This window comes from Mustela nigripes, chromosome 14 (genome assembly GCF_022355385.1).
Source record: "Mustela nigripes isolate SB6536 chromosome 14, MUSNIG.SB6536, whole genome shotgun sequence".
NCBI classification, from domain to species: Eukaryota; Metazoa; Chordata; class Mammalia; order Carnivora; family Mustelidae; genus Mustela; species Mustela nigripes.
The window spans coordinates 50457555-50479904 of NC_081570.1; the positions used below are offsets into that span (position 1 = coordinate 50457555).

At 41.3% G+C, this 22350-nt stretch overlaps 1 protein-coding gene across 7 annotated transcripts in view; it reads left to right on the forward strand.

The window, feature by feature from the left end:
- The window catches only part of PATJ (PATJ crumbs cell polarity complex component), a 370533-nt gene that overhangs the window by 324922 nt on the left and 23261 nt on the right, over positions 1–22350 (forward strand). For all 7 annotated transcript variants that reach the window (XM_059374941.1, XM_059374937.1, XM_059374938.1 and 4 more), the window contains 7 exons: positions 1974–2167; positions 4584–4731; positions 5848–5934; positions 9779–9893; positions 10624–10661; positions 14812–14934; positions 15669–15773. In XM_059374941.1, coding sequence (XP_059230924.1) covers positions 1974–2167; positions 4584–4731; positions 5848–5934; positions 9779–9893; positions 10624–10661; positions 14812–14934; positions 15669–15773 — 810 coding nt within the window. The remainder of the gene's footprint in view (positions 1–1973; positions 2168–4583; positions 4732–5847; positions 5935–9778; positions 9894–10623; positions 10662–14811; positions 14935–15668; positions 15774–22350) is intronic.

The following is a 22350-nucleotide window of genomic DNA, read 5'->3' on the forward strand; positions in this document are numbered from 1 at the left end:
GGTAATTCTAACAACACTAAGTAGATACTGTCTCCAACTCATACAGGACACAGTTGAAGCTTAAGTAATTATCTGAGGTTTCACAGAGTAAGTTAGAATGAGCACTCAAACTGAAGCCCATCTGTATTCAAAACCCATGCTTAACCACTGTTCTTTGGTTTAAAAAAATTTTTTTTAAGTAAGGTCTACGCCCAGTGTGGGGCTTAAACTCACAACCCTCAGATCAAGAGTCATGTGCACTGCTGGCCAAGGCAGCCAGGCATCCCTTAACCACTGTCATGCTGGGTGTAGTTAATCTAAGTGAGAACACGGACCCAAGATATACCAGAAGGGTTGGGGGGGTGGGGGGATACAGCTTGAAAATTAGGCTTTTAAAACATTTTTCTGGTTCACCGAATCAGTTTCAAAGAATAGCTCAAAACTCACCTTCTCCAGGAAGGGCTCATTGCTCTCTTCTCCCTTGTCTGTAACCATTCCTCATGCCCCAAGTCATTCATCTTTGGAATGTTAGAATGGGGGAAGCCTGAGACCAACCCCTCACTGGACAGATGAAGGAATGGAGGAGCAGAGATAAGCCCGACCTGCCCAGCACACACAGGGATGGACTAGAACGTGGAGGAGAACCAGCATCATGAGAGTACTCTTCCATTCTGTTATACTCCCCTGGCCATGACCTGGGCCTGTTCTTCCCTTTGGCTCGTTTCCTAGCTGTGACCTTGATGGAGTGACCCATGACTCCCTCCCGTTGAGTCCTCAGCCATTCTGCTCCTCAGTTTCTCCCTTGTGTTAAATCCACTCACCCACAGCACTGCCTGATTCTGTGACAGGGGCTCCAAGAACTCCTTCTGAGAGGAAGTTGAGGCAGAATAATATAGAGACTAAAGGTGGGAAGACAGTCTGGGTTCAAACTGTGACGCCTCCATCTGCTTGCTCTGTAACCTTGGCCAAGTCTCTTAGCCTCTCCATGCCTTACTTTCCTCGTCCGTAAAATAGTAATGGCACCTTTTCAGAGAGTTAGTGTAAGGATTAAATGACTAAATATTGATAAAGGGCTAATTCACAAGCACTACACAAACATTTGTTAAGTAAAAAATAAATAAGGGGCACCTGGGTGGCTCGGTTCAGCGTCTGCCTTCAGCAGACAGATTCCAGAGTCCTGGGATCGAGCCCCGCATCGGACTCCCTGCTCAGCAGGGAGTCTGCTTATCCTTCTCCCCCCACCCCTGCTTGTGTGCTCTCTCACTCACGCTCTCTCAAATAAATGAATAAAATCTTTAAATAAACAAAGTAAGTAGGTAAGTTAACTATGATCTCTTAACCACTGTCAGATGAGGAAACAGAGTCTTAGAGGTTACATGGGTTGTCCAGATTCACATGATTTGCCAGAAACAGAGCCATGGCTTTCCTCAGTGCTGTTTCCAGGATAGTTTGCCTCTAACTCATGTCCTGTTTGTTCTCACTCGGATCCAGGTTCAGAAGAGTGTACCTGAAGGGGATTTTGACACTGTGGAAAGTCTCTCATTTCATTCCTACTTATTCCAAAGTAGTTGTGATGTTTGCAATTAAGAGTGAGGATGTCAAATTCAATAAGCAAATGGAGTCTAAAAATGCTGACCAAACACTAATGTTTATTTCCCTTTTGACCTCAGTTAAATGAGCCAGTCAGCCCTTTCTACCCATCCTGCTCCCTCTCGCCCTCCCTCCCCAACCATGTTGATCCCATAGTAAAGTTCACAGCTATGCAAAATTGCATTATTGTGTGCACTAACCTTTTGGGGGGTGGGAAGAGTATAAGAGTTAACCTCCCTTATATGTGAAACAGCTACTACTAGTAGTAGCCACTGCCTTGGTGCTTTGGGAATGGCTGAAAATTTCTAGAGGTTTTTCACTGGTTAGATTAAGGAGTTCAGCAGACAGAGCAGGTATAGAGGGCTCTGCTGTCAGCAGCCCATCTCAGATGCCCGTTGTTCCAGGTTAATGGGGTTGACCTGAGGAGCGCCGGCCACGAAGAAGCCATCACAGCCCTGAGGCAGACCCCCCAGAAGGTACGACTGGTGGTGTATAGAGATGAAGCACACTACAGGGATGAGGAGAACTTGGAGATTTTCCCGGTGGATCTGCAGAAAAAGGCTGGCCGAGGACTGGGTCTGAGTATCGTTGGGAAACGGTAAGGAAATACAAGTTCTAGAACAGATTGGCCTGTCTCCCCGGAGGCCTAGGGAGCCTATGAACACCAGCTGAGAAAGTCTTATGTAAACTAATGATAAGGTTTCTAAAATTAACCTATTTATAAATATTAGAGTGACCTAAGTCATGTTTCAGAGCAAGATCTTAACCAAGAAAAGTGTGTCATATGAAGATAGAACTCAAAACCCAAACAACACAAACTGTATTTGTTCCCATATAGAATAAGAACAGAATCAAAAAGGTTTTTTCAGGGGCATCTGGGTGGATCAGTCATTAAGCATCTGCCTTCGACTCGGGTTGTGATTCCAGGGTCCTGGGAATGAGCCCCACATCGGGCTCCCTGGTCAGCAGGAAGACTGCTTTCTCCCTTTCCCCTCCTTGTGTTCCCTCTCTCTTTATGTCTATTAATTAATTAATTTTAAAAGTATTTTTTACCTTGGAGTCCCTTAGCTCTAAGACTTGCATGGGGTGAATTAAAGCCACCTAGCCAAGAAACAGTTAATATCAACAGATACTACCATGTGAATTTCATGCTATGTTACCTACAACTAGTTGGTGAGTTTCAAAAATTAGCTGAATAGATATATTTGAGAGACAAATGTAAATTATTCATTAATGTAGTGTTCATTAAGAAAGAGGCCCCTAAAACAATAACTTGCAACAAAAATGTATGTGGATCCTGTTGGCTGGGCCTTTCTTCTGAAGTCTGTGCTGCTTACCCATTTGATGGGCATTATCGAATAACAGTAGTAGGTAAGAGAAGTAAGTAATCTCTTGAAACTGCAATTCCAGCTCCTGTGGTTTACTGATTTTCGATATTTAGTGTCTATTCCAACAGGGCTGCAGGGTTTCCAGGTGACACCCCAATATGGCCTTAATGGTTATCAGCCATCTTCTTAGGAAGAACTGAAGTTGGTTTTTTATATTTATTTATTTGACAGACGGAGATCACAGAGAAGCAGGCAGAGAGAGAGGAGGAAGCAGGCTCCCTGCTGAGCAGAGAGCCTGATGCAGGGCTTGATCCCAGGACCCTGGGATCATGACCTGAGCCGAAGGCAGAGGCTTAACCTGCTGAGCCACCCAGGTGCCCCATCCAAGCCATTATTGAAATAAAAACATTGGAGACAATTTTTGAGAGCACTGACCTTGTGCCAAGTATCATGGTGTCGTGGTCTTATTCTTCAGCACCATTAAATCATCACTCTGAAAATGCATTTTAAACCAGAAAAGCGGAGACTCCTGTTTCTAAATAAACTCACTGCACACCTGACAAAACCTGTGTTGAAGTTTGCTTCCTGGTTGTGACATACACATGCCTGGGGAGATTCCGCGTAGAGGAATGGTTTTTTACTTTATTGTCTCCTTTTACTTTATTGTCTCCTACACTCTTCATACAGCACTAGTATTTCAGATTGAGTTTGTAAGGAACATTCATACTCCTGAGCCCAGAAATTTCCATTGCGAAGGTTCAGGTGCTTAAGTTCTCATGTTGGTGATTCTTTGACTTAGCCATTTCACAATGGTATCCGTTGCACATTGTTTGCTATAGCTAGTGAATGACAGTAACCTGTGTCTTCTTTATTAATAGTTTACTTATCATGAAATTGAAGAACATCTGTAGAATAGTATACAGCCCTAAAAAAAACAGTGAGGAACCCCCAAGTGCTCATAAAGCCCAATCCGAGGGAGTATCAGTTGAAAAAGATAAAACTGGAAGAAAAAACTCTGGAGAAGAGTATGTGTGTGTGTATCTGTTCACACACATATGCGCTGTACATACATGCATTTGCTAATGTATACACAGAATATCTCTAGGAGATACACAAGAAAAAGGTAACATACTGGTTACCTCTGGAAAAGGAACATGGGGGCTGGGGAACAGAGGTGAGAGGGAGACTTTTCGACCTCTTTCTCCACTTCCTACCCTCTTGAACTTTGAGACCTACATTTATTTACTCCTCAGACAAGTAAATATAATTAAAACCATCATAAGGGAAGGAATAGGGAGGGTGAGAAACTAGAAGCAGATTCTATGCTAATAATTAAGCTGATAGGTAAGGAAACAACTTGTATATTTTAAGAGTACTTAACTCTACTTTTTAAAGTGAATTTCCATTTCATTTCACTTAAGATTATCCTCTTGCAGAAATGATGCCCTTGGGCTGATAGAAATGAATATTACAGTAGGAAGCATAAATAGGTATAAACTATTTAAAGGGCAAGCACTCTGAGGTTTATCATGTGGGATGTTAGTAGATATTACTGGATGAGATGGTTTGGGGGGACCCTTATTCCAAGCTTGAGGATTTAGTGAAACAGTATAGAATGTCGGTAATCACAGACTGACTCAGGAATACTAAACCATGCCATTCCCCGCTGCTTGGTGGTATCTGCAGAAATGGAAATGGAGTGTTTATTTCTGACATCGTCAAAGGTGGAGCTGCAGACCTGGATAGGAGACTGATTCAGGGAGATCAGATCTTATCTGTGAACGGGGAGGACATGAGAAATGCCTCACAGGAGACGGTGGCCACTGTCCTCAAGGTGAGTCCTCGGGCTGCTGTCGGCCCGGCTGGTATAACTGAAGTCCAGAGGGAACCGTTCTAATCTAGCTTGGTGATAAAATGGGTTGACTTTATACTAACTCTAGTTTTCACGAGAGAGCTAATCTCTGGTTATTTTACCCCATCATAAATAGCTTTACAAGAAAGCTATTATATTGACTAACAGGACTGACAAGAAACCTCTTGGAGGATTTCTGAGCTACTTTTCCTGCTTGTGAGAAACCAGGTACCCATGATTACCCTCTAAATGCTCTAAATGCATTAGATGTGGGTAAGTTCTCCCGGCGTCAAAAAATTCATCCTTCTCTCTCTAAAGCTATATTGTCATGAATGTACCAAATTCAGCTTTTATTGCTGGAGGGACCATTAAAAGATTATCTAGACCAATTTCCGTTTCACAAATGAAGTTTGAAAAAGTAAAGCAGGGTGTCCAGGATGACAAGGATCTGCTTGAGTGGTTTTCCCACCACCGATGCTGTTTCTCACCGAAGTTGTAGAGGCTAGGTTCAGAGTTCCCTTCCAAGTGTCTCTGCCACATGGACACAGCCTCCCTTGGAGGAAACTGATTAATAAAAATTCTTGTAAATTTCCATTCAGCTGTAACCAGCTGCATTTCACACTGTTTCACACATAGCTGTGGAAGCTTTTGCAAAGACAAATGAACCTTGTTTATTTTAAAATCCTGATTTCCTAGTATAGTCAGCTATGAGTTACGACTTACAAGGGAATTTGTTATCTGTAAATTATCTCTATGATTTTTCTGTCCTCCGTTCACCACTTTTTCTTCATTATTTCACTGCTTGTGAATACTTTCATCAGAAGGGAGAAGGAAGAGAATTGAAATGTAATCCTCTTACCATAGTTAAAAAAGTCATGAAGTTACGAAGTGAATACCACGGAGTTGATGAATTTTGTTATTTTGTGTGGGGTTTTTTTTGTTTTTTTGGTTTTTTTTTTTTTTTTGATTACTGATTTACCTTTAACCCCTCTTGTTTTCCACCCATTTACAGTTTTTGGTGCAGAGATGAATGGAAGCTCTGCCATGATAATTTAGCATGTGAATGCTGTTTCTTACCTCTCTTCTTGTCCTCCCAAGTGTGCACAGGGGCTGGTGCAGCTAGAGATTGGAAGACTCCGAGCTGGTTCCTGGACCTCCTCGAGGAAGACCTCACAGAATAGTCAGGTTGTTGATGGCCTCCCGTCAGACTGACTCACTCACCTATCCCCACTGGGAGAAAGCCCCCCATTTCATAAATGATTGGAAATAATGTGTACTAGACAGCATATTCACAACACCATGTTCAGTGCATTTTAATGTGTTTGAAATAAAAATGAAAGGTGGAATGGAAATTTATTAATATTCGTTAATCCCTAGATTTTTCTCTTCTTTATTGCTCACCAGTGTTTCCTTAGAACCACTTTTCTCGTCCACTAGTAGTTCTGTATTGCCTACGCATGCATGCATGTACACAGCTGTGTTTATTTAAAAAAAAAAAGAAAGAAAGAAGCAACATCTGGTGGCAATTTGACCCTCATTAGCACAACATTGTTCCATTCATTCAATTAAATATTGCTGTAAAGTTAACTTGTGAATAGCCACTCACACATGCTGAGGGCAATTAATGGCATATTCCTAAGAGAGCGAAGTGTAGGGGTTTCTCTGAGAGGGAGGCCTTAATGGGTGATATTTTGTAGGTTAGCAAACATCTTGCGTTTATTTGCAAGGCTGATGTAAGTGCCACTTTTTGTATTTAACAAAGTATATTTCAAAGTTTGGGGTTTTAGTTTTGTCTTCATTATAATGGCTGACAAAATCAAGATGGTAGACTACATATTTGTCCCATTTGGTACATAATGAAGCTGTAGAAACTTAACTTGTGACCTCCATCTCCTTTGTGAGTTATGGATGAGCTTTTTTTTTTTTTTTTTTTTTTTGAGGTGAAAAGCATGAGTTTTGGTCTTCTCCCTGGTTGCCTTAGACTTAAAGCCTCTCCAGAGCTTTTGTTCAAAAGTCCTTCTGAGTTAGTGATTAGCCCACAGGTGTTTCTGGAATGCTTCATTGGTGTTAGAAAATGGGTAAAAATACCATTGTTCAGCTAGGTTCGCAGACAAGCTGTCTTGTCTTAGAGAATCTGCAAAACAGTGAAACCCAGTAAACATCATGTTAAGCTTAGAATATGTTTTCTCTTTCATTTCTGGCCAGTGCAATGAGCAGCAAATATCATGGGCACTAAGACTCAGAGCTGTGGTGGGACTCCAGGAACAAATGGTTGATGATGAGTCTGAGCAAACTTGTATTAACAGTGGAAACTTAAGATGCAAAAATAGTTGTCTCAGCTTCTTTCTTAGTGGGAGGTTCGCTTGTTGAGTGATTTCACTAAAGCCTTGTTGTACGCAGGTTAGAATTCAGACTGAACCATACTGGGGATAAAATTTTTCTTCCTTGGAGAATATAGGAGGGTACCAGAGAGGAGGCTCCATTGGATCTCATTCCACAAGGAGTTTGATAGGTTGAAAAGAGGGAGAAGGGATCCCAGACAGATGGAACAGCATATGCAAAATCCCAAAGGGATACAAAGAATTCCAACATTTTAAGAAAAGTTTGAACTGAAGGATGAGGTAGTAGATAGAACTAGATTTCTGTCCTTGAGGAACATGTGTAAGAACGTCTTAGTGATTAATAAAGTTCACACTCAGGTTAAATACAGAGCTAACAAATTTAGAAGCTCTATTATTAAATGTCAATAAAACCATCATCACCAATTAGCTGATCTATGAACATGAGCTGTCCTATTTTGGAAACCTAAGACAAAGTATCAAACACTTTTTTTTTTTTTTAAAGATTTTATTTATTTATTTGACAGACAGAGATCACAAGTAGCCAGAGAGACAGGCAGAGAGAGAGAGGAAGGGAAGCAGTTTCCCTGCTGAGCAGAGAGCCCGATGCAGGGCTCAATCCCAGGATCCTGGGATCATGACCTGAGCCGAAGGCAGAGGCTTTAACCCACTGAGCCACCCAGGCGCTCCAGTATCAAACACTTTTATCTAACCTTCTTGCACAGAATTTTTACCTTTGGGGGTAGAAGTTTAATTCAGTTTTAAGAAAAATAGTAAATATGTTTTATCCTTACTTTGTCCTTAAAATTTTGGCTGAGGTGATCTGAGAGTCTACATTGATATTTGGCTCATTGAAAGAAGGCTCATAGCCAGCTGTGAAAAGGAAATGTCTTCCATTATCCAGAGCTGAAGACCAGCCCATGACCTAACCAGAGAAAAAGAGGATCCCATTCCCAAACATTTCTACCTTCAGACCCTGTAGGGGCGCATATTTCTTTCTAGGCAATTATTATTTTTTTTTAAGATTTTTTATTTATTTATTTGACAGAGATCACAAGTAGGCAGAGAGGCAGGCAGAGAGAGAGAGAGGAGGAAGCAGGCTCCCTGCTGAGCAGAGAGCCCGACACAGGACTCAATCCCAGGACCCTGAGATCATGACCCGAGCCGAAGGCAGCGGCTTAATCCACTGAGCCACCCAGGCGCCCCCTTTCTAGGCAATTATAAGATAGGGAGGTAAATGTCGTCTTCTGAGGGCCAAGGAGAATTATCATTTGTTAGACTTGGCCTAGAGAAAGTGGGTTCATTAAGGGGAATCTTCTGTTCTTGGGGCCACCGGGCCTCTTTTTTACAAAAGTCTTTCCCCACCAACCAGAAAAAAGTGCCTGTATTCTGCAGAGGAAGGTGTGTACGGAAAATCACTTGAGAAATCTTTTCCTCGGATAACTGAGGGAACCCCTCCAGGCACAGTTCATATTTATAAAGGCTGTGGTAAACACATTGTTCTAAGATTTTTTTTTTAGCAAACATTATAATGTGCTGTACTCCCTCAATTCTGAATATTATAGCACTATTGATTTAAATCCTATCCTTTCAGGAAAATATAGAAAACACTCCTTTAAATATATATACCCATTGTGAAGTGTATGATGTCTGTAACTTACTTGAAATGAATTTTTAAAAATTGGTGAATAGATGAGTGGTTATGTGATAAAGAAAATCCAGCAAAATATTGATGGTGGGATCTAGGTGGCATGCATATGAATGTCTACTGTATAAGTCACCTTTTCTGTATGTTTGAATATTTTCATATTTAAGGAATCAAAATATTAACTTACATCATAGAACTAAGAAAATGGACCATATTATAATTTATCAGATTATAATTGTGATCTTAGGTTTAGCTTAAAATTTTGAGGCAATTAGGCATAACCTTGATAATTTGGTAGAAAACATTCTTTATTCATTATTGGTTACTTTTTTGGGTAAGGAGGTTTACATTACTTTCTGCATTGGAAAGGTCCTCCACTGTGTATATGATTCTTATTGACTAGCTACTAGCCTTACATGTCTATAAAATGTAGACCTCAAATATATATTTAAATGAATAAAAGGACAATAATGGAAGTGTAACAGATTGGGTTCAATTACCACTGACTCCAGGAAAATCTCTGAGAAAAAAAATTTAACCCATTCCTAAAACAATATATTCCCTTCATATTTGCTGCTTTCTCCTATAACTGAGGAGAAAGTTTCTTTTAGTCAAGATTTTATGATAGTTGTTTTAGCAAAATAGATCATGTAATTTGGGTAATAAGGTAATAAATGTTGACTATAGCCCCAAGTGACACGTAGTGCTATTAACTGATTATATATAAACACTAAAAATCTAGGAAAATGTTTTTTTTATTTCGTGGGGAGCAAGAAAGGCTTAAACTATTGCATGTTTTCTGTCCTGATGATTGAAACCATATATAAAAGCTCATATAAGAGAGAAGGCAATGGAAAAATGTCAAATGGGATTGGGTTAGAGAGGTAAGAATGTGAGTAGGGGTCACTTCTGTTTTCTCTTTTAGGCTCTACAGAATTTTCTGTCACATGGTTATGGCTATTTAAGTAATTAAAATATTAAGTCTGAATTTTTAAGACCAAGTCAGTGTCTGAGCACAGCTGACGACAGGCTTTCTTTCCAGGGAAGCCAACACAGCACCCACAGCAGCTTCCATCCCTCCCTGGCTCCTGTCATCACCAGCCTGCAAAACCTGGTCGGCACAAAAAGAGCTCCAGATCCTTCCCCCAAAAGTTCAGGTATGACTTGGACACACCTCCAGCAAAACTCTCCTGTGACCCCAATTTTTAAAAATAATAATATTTTTAAAAAACAATTCTTCACCCTCAATTCAGATACGTTGAAATCTTCAAATATGTGCACCTAAGCCCCAAGCTTGATGAAAGCCTGTTCTAAAGGAAGGAAAGCCATAGAGACTCATTTTGGGAATATGCCTTTAACTGTACACAAATCACATGAAAAACAGGAAAGCGGAAATCGAAGCTACTTCATAAAGGAAAACTATTTCCCAAAGAGAAAAATTTCAAATGACAGGTCACTTGAGGAAAGTAAAAAACATATATACCTTTGCAGTTGGGGCAAGGCAAGGGGTCTTTTCAAGCCTTTCCTTGAGGAGAGGCTTGTTTTCTATTAAGGCAGGAAAATGTACAGTGACACAAAAATAGCCCATCCCCCAAACCATTTAGGCTCATATCCTGGGCAGCTGCTGGTACCTCCCTCAGCTTCTGTCGGACCACGTGATTATGACCACATCTACCTCAGACAGAGGGCCTCTTAAAATAGCCCCTAACCAATAGTCACCAGTTTGGATTTTGAGAAAGTATATAAAACCTATTTGTATTCTCTCTTGAAAGACCTAGAAAATGATACTATTTTCTTAATAGTAATATTTTTATAGGAGAATATTAAATCCTAGCTGTGTTATCTCTTTATATTAAAAAGTTAATTGTGTTGCTTCATTATTTATAGGCACAGATATGGGACCAAGGACTGTTGAGATCGTCAGGGTAGGTCATTAATTTTGCTATTTTTCTGATTTGTGTTCTACTTCCCTTAAAATGTGTATTTTTTCCTCAGTACAATTTGTTGGATTGAAAGTGTGCTCTTTTAAGTTACTAAAGGCAATAAATGGTCTGTGTTAAGAAACAGACTTGGGATAATACAGTAAAGGCACAGAGAAAACCATTGTGAATTTTTTGGTATGTCCCATCCACTGTGTTTTGTGCATGTGTTTAAGTTCTATGAAACAAACCAAAGGAAAAAAAATGGTATTATATTAAACATACTTCGATAGCTTGTCTTTTTCACTTTTTTTTTTTTTTAAAGATTTTATTTATTTATTTGACAGAGAGAAATCACAAGTAAACGGAGAGGCAGGCAGAGAGAGAGACAGGGAAGCAGGCTCCCTGCTGAGCAGAGAGCCCGACGCGGGACTCGATCCCAGGACCCTGAGATCATGACCTGAGCCGAAGGCAGAGGCTTTAACCCACTGAGCCACCCAGGCGCCCCTTCACTTTTTTTTTTTAAAGACCTTATTTATTTATTAGAGAGAGAGTATATGTGAGCAGAAGTTGTGGGGGGTGGGAAGAAGAGTATCTCAAGCAGACTCCATGCCAAGCATGGAGCCTGATGGGGGACCTGATCCCAGGACCCTGAGATCACAGCCTAAGCTGAAATCAAGAATCAGACACTTAAACAATTGAGCCACCCAGGTGCCCCTGTCTTCTTCACTTTAAAGGATGAAATTTCAGCCATGCTAGTATTTTTTTTTTACAGCACACAGCCTGGTTTTTATGGATTGCATAGTATTCCATCATATAAATGTGCTATACTTAAATCAACTTCCTCCTACTAAACAGCACATTTCTCAACTTTTGCTCTTTTATTTTTTTTTAAGATTTTATTTACTTATTTGACAGAGATCACAAGTAGGCAGAGAGGCAGGCAGAGAGAAGAGGAAGCAGGCTCCCTGCTGAGCAGAGAGCCCAATGCCGGACTCGATCCCAGGACCTTGGGATCATGACCTGAGCCGAAGGCAGAGGCTTTAACCCACTGAGCCACCCAGGCACCCCTCAACTTTTGCTCTTTTATAGCAACATCTTTGTTTTTCTTTTTCTGTCTATATCATGGGTAATTTCCTGAGGACTCATTCCTAGAAATGCAGTTGTTGAGTCAAAAGCCACACTTATTAAAGGCTTTTACACATATTGCTAAATCGCCTTCTTGAAAAGATTGGGTGAGTTGTATTTAAATTCATAAAGTTGTCAATCCTGATTTTCAGACTCCTGTGTGATATCCAGAATATTGGAAAGTACTTTTATTCTGATCACTTTCAACCATTAAATTTGGGATTCAAGAAGTACTTACAAAGAAATGATGACCTTGTTATAATCATGGTTCAACTGCAGTGAAGAGACAACCCAGCATAGCTTAATTCTCTGGAATCAATCATCACTGTGTTTGAAGACTCTCTACCATTTATCAGCTCTATGACCTTCAGCAAGTTATGCAGGTTTTCTCATCTGTGGCCTGGGGATGACAACATTTACCTCACAAGGTCAATCTTAACTGTGGATTAAGTGAGATAATGCAAGTAGTGTACTTAGCATAGTACCTAGTGTGTCATAGATGTCCAAGAAGTGGCATCCGTTATTACTAACTACAATTTGAAGTAAATTTCCTTCATTTGTTCCTAGTATCTTTCCACCAAGGGGTAACTCAGATGTTCCTATGATGGGAAAGTTAAATCTGCCAACGTGTACATAATTATGGATAAATTATGAAAGCATTATGATGGATTTGAACAAAGCCAAATTATTCCATAAATTTCTCCTCATTCCAGGGTTTATAAAATATCATTTTATAGGGGTGCCCGGTGGTGCAGTTGGTTGAGCTTCTGACTCTTGGTTTCAGCTCAGATCATAATCTCACAGCAGTGGGGTTGAGCCCCATGTCAGTCTCCAAGCTCAGCAGCGAAGTCGGCTTCAGTCTCTCTCTCCCTTTCCTTCTCCCACTCAGGCTTATAAATGGGTAAATCTTTTTTTAAAAAATATAGATATATAGATAGATAGATAGATAGATATAGATAGCTAGATATAATTTTGTTTCTTTAGTCATTTCAACCACTTTTTTTAAAAACAGGTTTTTATAAAAAGCCTGCTCCCAATAACCATATTCTTCCAAACACGTTCCAAGCAGAAACTTTTGTGATGAAACACATCTTGCCATTTTGCATGCATTGCTTTGCTATTGATACCTTAAAAAAATATGACCTGAGCCAAAGGCAGTTGCTAAACCAGCTGAACCACCCAATAGCCCCTGTGGCATGAGTTTTTAAAGCTTTTCCATATATGGTTTTGGTTGTCATTTGTTCTTTTCCCATCTTCAAACTTTATGAGGTAAAATCTTTGAAGCACACTAAGCTGTATATATTTTTAAATAACCAATTAAAACGCTAGGAGTCTTGCTACTATATAAGCCCCTTTACCCCACCCACACCACTAATTTATGCCATAGTCTTCATATGTTTACATTTACATAAACTGAGAACCCCACCAAACAATAGTGTAATTTTTACTTTCAACCATCCTGCAATTTCATTATTTATTTATTTACTTATTTGAGAGAGAGAGAGAGGGCATGAGCAGAGGCAGAGGGAGAAGCACGCTCTCCGCAGATCAAGGAGCCCAACTCGGGCTTGATCCCAGGACCCTGATCATGACCGGAGCCAAAGGCAGACGCTAAACCGCCTGAGCCACCCAAGCACCCCATCCTGCATATTTTAAAGAACTGAAAAAAACTGGTCACTTTTTTTTTTTTTTTTTTTTGCCTACTGAGTAGTTTAGGATTTTATCCTGGACCCCAGGAATGTTATGCTGTGTAGACTCTGAAGAGTGTTGATGTATCTGGTTTAGCAGGCAGGCAGCCCATTCGGGTTCAGGCTACGAGTTCGGTCTCATTTTTCCAGGAGCCATGGTTCACCTCCCAGCTCAGGTCTGTGTGGGTCTGTCCCTCACATGAGTGGCTTAGAATGAAGCCAGAGACTTCTGTGGCTCCCCTTCTTCTCAGGCTGTCTGTCTACTCCAGCTTCTTCCTTTCTTCTCCAGCCACCAGGGGCTCCCTCACCGGGTTCCTCTGACCTGCGAGATCGGGCAAGGGAGGCGTCCGCAGCAGAGCCTTACACTGTCACCACCTTTCTAGCTCCTCGACGGGGGTAGTGGAGGGGGGGTGAGGGGGGTCTCACCCTCAGGACAGAGCAGCCAGGAAGACAAGGGGGAGATCCACCCACTCCTGCTTTCTCTCCAGGTTTCGGCTCCCACCCACAGTGTGTGTGTCTCTTTACTTTTCCGAAGCCTCAGGTAGTTGTTTTCTGCTCTTGACTGAGTTGTCCATTTTAATCAGCAAGAGAGAGATGCTCTAGTTGAGTGAATGCCACCAGGCTGGAGCCGGAACGCCTCCGTCATTCTTTCTGTGGTTTTTAAAACACTAACCCCGGGGTACGAATGTGAGGAAAACCTGGGCAAGAGCCAGGATTGCTTCGCCACGGTCCGAGTGAATCAAGCTGCCTCACTTCCTAACCTTCGCGAATGCTTTCCGCCGCGTGTCCCTTCTCTCTGTGGACTCCCTTACCACTCCAGCGGGCGTCCTCTCGGAGCCTTTGTTGTAAGGCAGCCGTGCAGCTCCTGAGAGCCAAGTGTGTTTGTTCACACCCAGAAGAGCATGATATGTGTGGCAGTTTAATCATAAACACCATATGAGAACATACTTGCCAAGTCTGCATCAAAATTGGCCACTAAACTGAGCAGTAACATAGGGTTGTTTTGTATTTTTTTGTTGTTGTTTTTACTCCTACTGTTGCCTTTTATTGAGCCTCTTCTGTAGACTTCTAAGACTGCACTCTATCATCTCATTTAATCCTCAAACCAACATAAAGATGCAAACTCTATGAGGTTAAGGAACCGCCTTAAGACCCTCCCCACCCCCAGCTAATTCAGCACTCCAGCAGAAAACGCAGGTTTCTTTCCGATTCCAAAGGCGCTGCTCTGGTGTTGCCTTGGCCTCCTGCATCATGGAAGGATTTTGTTCAACAGCTCTCTGGGACCAGTCGGGTTGTGGTTTTTTTATTAAATATATGAGCGCCGTGTTTTCCTTTTTTAGGAGCTCAGCGATGCCCTTGGAATCAGTATTGCCGGAGGAAAAGGAAGTCCCTTAGGAGATATCCCGATATTTATAGCTATGATTCAGGCCAGTGGTGTGGCTGCTCGTACCCAGAAGCTTAAGGTAAACAGAAGGAAAATGGTGAAGTGCTCACAGCATGTGGTGGGAGACAAAGTTGCAGCCATGGGCGCTTTATTTTAAAGTTGAAATTCCAACAGAGACCCATGCTGAGGGCAAAATGCATTGGAGAAAGTTGACACCTAAAATTCATTAGGTCCCTGGGCATATAAAAATATTATTGTTTGTATCAAAGCTTCCCAATGAAGGAAGAAATTGCAGCTCATTTGCAAAGCCTTCCAAACCATTTTTTGTACTTCATTCCACCCAAAATTAATCTTCACCTGAGAGAGATTTGACCTGAGAATTGTCCTTCAGCCAGAAGAATTAACGTTCTTAATGATTTTTTTTCCCCAGTGCCCCTTATTCTTAACTTAGGTAGAAAAATAAAGGAGAAAATATTTGGCTTCCTCATTAGAGCTTTATTGAACAGTTAATTTGTGTGCCCCGCTATTACTGGTGAATGGATGTATGAATCACCACCATTGCCAAAATACAAAAGTGGCCTGCCGTGCCTTCCCCTAATCACATCTGACCCCCTTCTTGTTTCTCTGATTGGTCTGTGTTTGGGGAAAGCCATAAAAATTCCTCGTGCTTCTGGAACATTCATACCCAGGAGAAACACAGGCTCTTTACAATAGCCACAAATGGGAAATATGACTTACAAAGAATTTTAAGCATTCTCCTCAAATTTAATTTTTCTTAATGATAGTGATTTTCTACCACTTTTGTACTTCCAGGTTGGAGATCGGATTGTCAGCATTAATGGGCAACCTTTGGATGGGCTGTCTCACGCGGACGTGGTTAATCTGCTAAAGAACGCCTACGGGCGTATTATCCTACAGGTACTGCCATCAATGGGACGCGCAGCTGCGCGAGGCAGATAAGTGGCGTGCAAAAAAGATTGAGCGTCACTGGCAGTAGGCATCACCGCCCAGCGGGGTGCTTGCCGATGTGAATTATGAAGGTTGAAAGCAAGAAATTATTATTTTTATTCAGAAATTCTTTAATGCCACCCATACAGGCAGTGAGCATGATTATATGAAAGCATAACAAGGGGAGAAAAATTACTCCTTGCTTCACATGATGAATCAACAAGGCTTTTAGCTTCCAGCATTCTTTTGTAAATCAAAGTTTGTGAGGAATAGGAAATGATTTCTTTTCTTATGCCCAAGAACTGTTACCGAACTGCCCAAACACAGTTTCTTCCACCCCCTTTATAGGAAGGGAAAAATACAATGCTCTTTTTCCCCGTAGCATAAATGATGGCCAGCGCTGTTAAATTCTCACTGTGTGGTTGTCATCAAATAAGGCAGACAATTATTTATCAGCTGTGGTCCCCAAGAGTATTGTCCAGATGTACGGGGAAATATAACAGAAAGTAGAAAGGAGGTGTGCTGTTCATCACCCCTCCTTATAGTTCAGCCTTCCACATTGAGATTGATAGGGGTCAGTGAGAGGTATGATACTGCAGTGAGTTTTGCTAATGAGTTTCTTCCAAAATGTATGATTATAATCGCCACACTTCTGCAGGTAGTATTGAACAGTTTACCTGTGAAAAGAATAAAACCCACCATTTAGTACCTTAGAGAGGGCTCACTAGCCCCTCAGATCCTTCTAGCCTTTAAATAATTTCTGGGGGGCGTCTGGTTGGCTCAGTCAGTAGAACATGAAGTTCTTGATCTCAGGGTTGCGAGTTCGAGCCCCACTTTGGGTTGGGTGTGGAGATTACTTAAAAATAAAATCTTGAATATAATAATAACTTCAAACTGAAAAGCCATTGCATTGGGGAAAACCAGCTTGTGGTGCTTAACTCTCACATCTCAGTGGTCTAAATTCGAAAGGCCAAAACAGACATTATGAAAGTTAAAGTGGGGCACCTGGGTGGCTCAGTCAGGTAAGCTCCGACTCCTGATTTCAACTCAGGTGACGATCTCAGGGTCATGGGTGGAACCCCATATGTTGGACTCCGCACTTAGCGGGAGTCTGCTTAGGATTCTCTCTCTCTCTCCCGCTGCCCCTCCCCCTTCCAAAATAAATAAATACTTAAAAAAAAAAAGGTAAAGTACAGCATGTATGAAGGGGATCGTAAAAATACTGTCAGTAGTTTCAAGGGAGTTTATGCGATAGGCTACATACTATTCAGTGATTTGGGTCCCTGGGTTTCTGCGGAGCACAAACCAGAATACTGTGTGGACTGGCGTAGAGTCAGCTTCCATTCTGCTCCTAGTCCTCACTTTCAGTGGACTTTATGCTGCCGCCTCACATTCCTCCCTCCACCTCACATCAGTTCTTGGTCAGACCCTGCGCATAGCCTTGCTTTTTCTTGTTTGTGGGCTTGCTCTTCCTTCGAGTTATGCTGACCCCTAGAGGCCTGAAAGTGCAACTCCTCAGTCTCTGACTATGGACCATTAGTTACACGGAATTTTAAAAGGAAGTTACTTGAACCAATAAGTTAATGTCAAGACAAAAAAAAAAAGTCTCCCTTAGCAAAATCAGGTATTACCAGTATTTTCATACACCAATATAATTTTTACGGCACCACCTTCTTCACAAAGAAATGAGAAGCCACAATGCAAAACTAACATTAACTGCAGAAGCACCTTAAATGACAATGCACTCAAACTCTCCCATGCGGAATTAACACTTCACTCAGTCAGATTGCTACTGTTCACATACCTTAGAAAGAGTTCCTTATTTTTCCTATTTCTGTATTTTAAGGAAATGACATTTGGTTTAAAAATGCTCTCTTGCCTTAATCACTTTAGTGGGTAGTGTTATTTTCTAACCTGTGTTATTAAAAGCTTAATGGACTTCGTTGGGATTATAATCTACACAGTTATGGGTGTGGAGTTTACATGCTGCCAAAGGCTTTAGACAGAAAACTCTCATGTCCTGTGTCAAACGCCTTTCTGTTACATAGTATATTTGCCTTAGTTGAAACAATGTGCAGGGCACCTGAGTGGCTCAGTGGGTTAAGCCTCTGCCTTTAGCTCAGATCATGATCTCAGGGTCCTGGGATCAAGTCCCGCATTGGGCTCTCTGCTCAGCAGGGAGCCTGCTCCCCCCCCCTTCTCTCTCTCTCTCTGCCTGCTTCTCTGCCTTCTTGTGATCTCTCTGTGTCAAATAAGTAAATATAATCTTGAAAAAAAAAACCATGTGTATATAGTACCAGCAGTACAGTTATTACAGCTGACTTGGCACTGGGTAATTATTTTTATTGTCAGGTGAGCCAGCCCATTGGCTGAGCGGTAGAGAAGGTTAGGTAATTGTGTCTGTTGATTTGGAAAAGACTTACGAGGGTGCATCATGCAAAGCAGTCAGCAGCCGCTGGTTGCACAAGGAAGATTAAGGTCTGAATCAGCATACAGCAGGATGGTGCAGAGGGAAAGAGTGGACGAGACGACCAACACTTCCCAGAAGCTTCTCCCCACAGTATAATTGCTGTCTCTGGGTGTTAATAAGAGGGAGATATTACTGCCCTTAAAGTCGGATGGTTTCTTATTCTCAATGATAAATTGGTCAGTGGAGATGGATGTAGCTACATGGTGTCATTTGAAATGTTCCTATTTATATTTGCTTTTCTGGTCTGATAGTTTTGTCTGGTTAAGCTTTTTTATCTGTAGAATGACCATGAAACCGTTTTTGGGCAAAATCAGGTAACCCAGACTCTCTGCTAGAATTTTTTTTTGGTACATCTTTGAGAACACAAAAGATAAAAAGAGCACATCAGAGATTTTTATCACTAAAGGAACTTGGGAGGCTTGTTTTGGGCCCATTAAGAAATTCTGCAAACATTCAAGAATGTAGCAGAATGGGTGGATTGAGGTAGCACTGACTAAACTAGGGGTATGGTAAAAGGATGTTGGGAGAGAACATTGTAGTTGGAAATGTCCAGTAGGCAGAGGAAATGTACTGCCAATACTCGGGGAGGAACAGTAAATAAAGCCATCTGAGACATTTCAATGTCAGCATCCCCACTACCTGGCACGTTATATATCATAGATACTGATTAAATAAATGAATGAAAACAGTGGTGACAAAGATAGGACAAAGGCTTGGAGTCAACTCCAAGTAGGGAAGGCAGGAGAAGAGAGTCTGAAATCAGGGAGATTCATTAAGCATCTGTCTACAAAGTATTTTGGGAGGCCCTTTGGGAAAATTCTTCAGACCACACACACACACACACACAAAAGAACTGGGCACCTGGGTGGCTCAGTGGGTTAAAGCCTCTGCCTTCGGCTCAGGTCATAATCTCAGGGTCCTGGGATTGAGTCCTGCATCGGGCTCTCTGCTCAGCGGGGAGCCTGCTTCCCCCTCTCTCTCTGCCTGCCTCTGTGCCTGCTTGTGATCTCTGTCTGTCAAATAAATAAAATCTTTAAAAAAAAAACTGATATAAGAGGGTCCAACTACTAGTTTGGAGAGAGAGATGTGTTATATTTATTAAGATAATATAGAGAGAACAGTGACTTCCTTTTGAACTGTCAGTTGAAAATAGAAGAGAAAAAAGACATGAAATTAATTCAAGGGATCCGATATCTAACAGATGGGAGTTGCAAAATGAGAAACAGAAAAATAAGAAATAAACCTTATCTAAAGGTCCATGAGCCAGTTAGCAGGATAAATACCTATATACATTCTAAAACTTCCGAAGAGAAAAGTATAAGGTACTTACAAAAGAACAGGAGATTCAAATGGCACCTCTTTTTCAGCAGCATGTTTCTGAGAAAATTACTTTAGGAGGGTATTCCAGTAAAAGAGCAGGTAAGAAAGAGGGAAGCCAGTGGATTCAATGCTAAGAAACGTGGAAGTCCCAGGACAGCTACATACCGAGCATAGAGATACCTTGCCCAAATTGGAGCAGAGGGAGAAGACACTCTAAGAGAAATGCCTCTCCATCAAAAGGAAAGAAGAGGAACAGATTAATTGTCTATTAATTAGTTGGTTAATTAATTATCCAGTTAATTAGAAGTTTGAGATTACTGGGAAAATTTAGGGTTCATTGGTGATAAGTCTATAACAATTAAAATGAGATCATTGTTACCTTGAAGAAAATAAACTTGTACCAAGAAAAGGAAATGTAATCATACTACAGTAGTTGACTCAGTATAAATAACATTTATATAAACATTGTAAGTCATGATAATAAAACCAACACAACCAAACATCATAATGCATAAAATACCAGCATCATGGTTATTTGGGATATATTAGTAGAGAGGAAAATATGAGAAGTAAATCTTTAAAGTTGAAATAAAAGAGATTGTTGGAAATTGTTAGAACTACAGAGGTTTGGGGCGCCTGGGTGGCTCAGTGGGTTGGGCCTCTGCCTTCAGCTCAGGTCATGATCTCGAGTCCTGGGATTGAGCCCCGCATTGGGCTCTCTGCTCAGCGGGGAGCCTGCTTCCCCCTCTGCCTCTCTGCCTACCTGTGATCTCTGTCTGTCAAATAAATAAATAAAATCTTTAAAAAAAAAAAAAAGAGCTACAGAGGCTTAAGTATATCTAAAGAAACACAAGAAACAAGTAGAACTTTAAAATAATGTGAAATGAAAGAGGTTGGCAAGCTAAATTTTCATCCACTGGAATATTTCATCTGTTGAAATAGGGAGTTGATAGACATCAACAAGGTGATAAATTTTAAAATAGGATTATATGCATACTACTTAGTTTATACCTCTGGAATTGAAAAGGGAAGTGTTTAGTGTGCCTCTAGAGAGTGAAAGTGTTGAATTTTTTATCATGTGCTGTACTATTTATTTTTTATCTTGTGCACATAAAAAGAAATATCCTGGAAAAATAAATAGAAAAGAACCAGGAGTCAAGAATCCAGGTTCTAGACACTTAAGGAGAAAAGAATTTTAAAAATAGCACACTTAGCAGTGAAGCAGAAGTAAATAAAGCTGGAAAAGTCACTACAACTGGTAGATGAATCTTTGGAAATCTTTAAAGAAATTGATTTTCTTTCAGAGTTGGTGGCAAGTCAATAGAGAGCAAAGGGGTAGTTGGGAGCAAAGGAGATAGAAGACACCTCTGAAAAAGAATATTAAAAATTTTACAGTAAAGCGGTGCCTGGCTGGCTCAGTTGGTAGAACATGAGACTCTTGATCTTGGGCAAGCCCCACGTTGGGTGCAGAGATTACTTAAAATCTTTAAAAGGAAAAAAGCATTCAGTGAGGATCATTGCAGTGATGCCGCTGATAGTTCCGAGGCCAACCTGAGACCCACTGGAGTGGCTCATTATTTAGAGAGAGTAAAGCATGTTATTCTCTATGCCTGGAATATCCATGTCACCCCACCTCTCCCCTCTGTGAAAATCCCTCCTGTGAAATCCTTTGTTTGGAAACTTTCCAACAAAAAAGTTGGGGAATAGGGAATGCCTGGGGGGTCATTTTCCCCTGAGACCACAAACTGATCCAAAGTAGTGTCTGTGCCCCTAGCACAAGGCCTGGCCTAAAAAGTGTTGGTCACGTTGAGTGGGTTGCTGAGCTGTCCCAATAGAGTTAAAAGATACGAACTTACAGAGAACGAACCAGCATGGTTACCAGTTCGGTCCAGAAAAATTCTGCTGGAGGAGAAGGATGGATGGGCTTGGGAACGGAGAAGGTGTGTTGATGGAGGGCGCAGGAAAGCATATAAAGGCACGTTTGAGTCTCAGTAAAGGAGTGGCTTGTGAGCTGTTCTTCACCTTGACTGTGCAAAAAAGCCACTCGTCCCAGTACTGGTTCCTGGGTCTACCCCAGGGATTTCATTGGTCTGGAATGTAGCATGGACTTTGAGAGAGGGAGAGTCTAAAGCTTCCCAGGTGTTTCTAATATGTAACCAGCTGACCTATGGAGGTCATGATGGATAGAAAGCCAAGGGATGCCAGGAAGGGAGTGGTGAGCTCCAGGAAAAAGACAAACAGCTGAAGGTTTGAAAGTTGAAATGAAGACCAGGGGAGGTTCTGTAGAACAAGGAGTCCTTAATGTCAGAAAGCTGTGTGTTTTGAGTCCTCTCACTTAACTCTTCCGTTCTCTACAAATACGGACCTTAGCTCCTTTCTTCCGAGGTGGCTGTGAGGATTAAATGAGGTGTCATGTTTAATAAAACAGTGGATTGCCAGTGGTGAGCATTAAATAAGTGCATTGTGTTACTTTCATTATAATAATGTGGGCCTGAGGTCAGTAGATGCAAACATTTCTAAAACCCTGGAAGGAATGGTTTTCCAGGCGGCCTGTGAGGTGTATGCCACTAGGTTGTGATGTCACAAGCAGTCACCTCGCCCCTTATTTTACTCCAGACTTTAAAAAGTTGGCACTTCATGGGCACCTGGGTGGCTCAGTGGGTTTTAAGCCTACGCCTTCAGCTCAGGTCATGATCTCAATAGGGTCCTGGGACTGACCCTGCATTGGACGCTCTGCTCATCAGGGGGCCTGCTTCC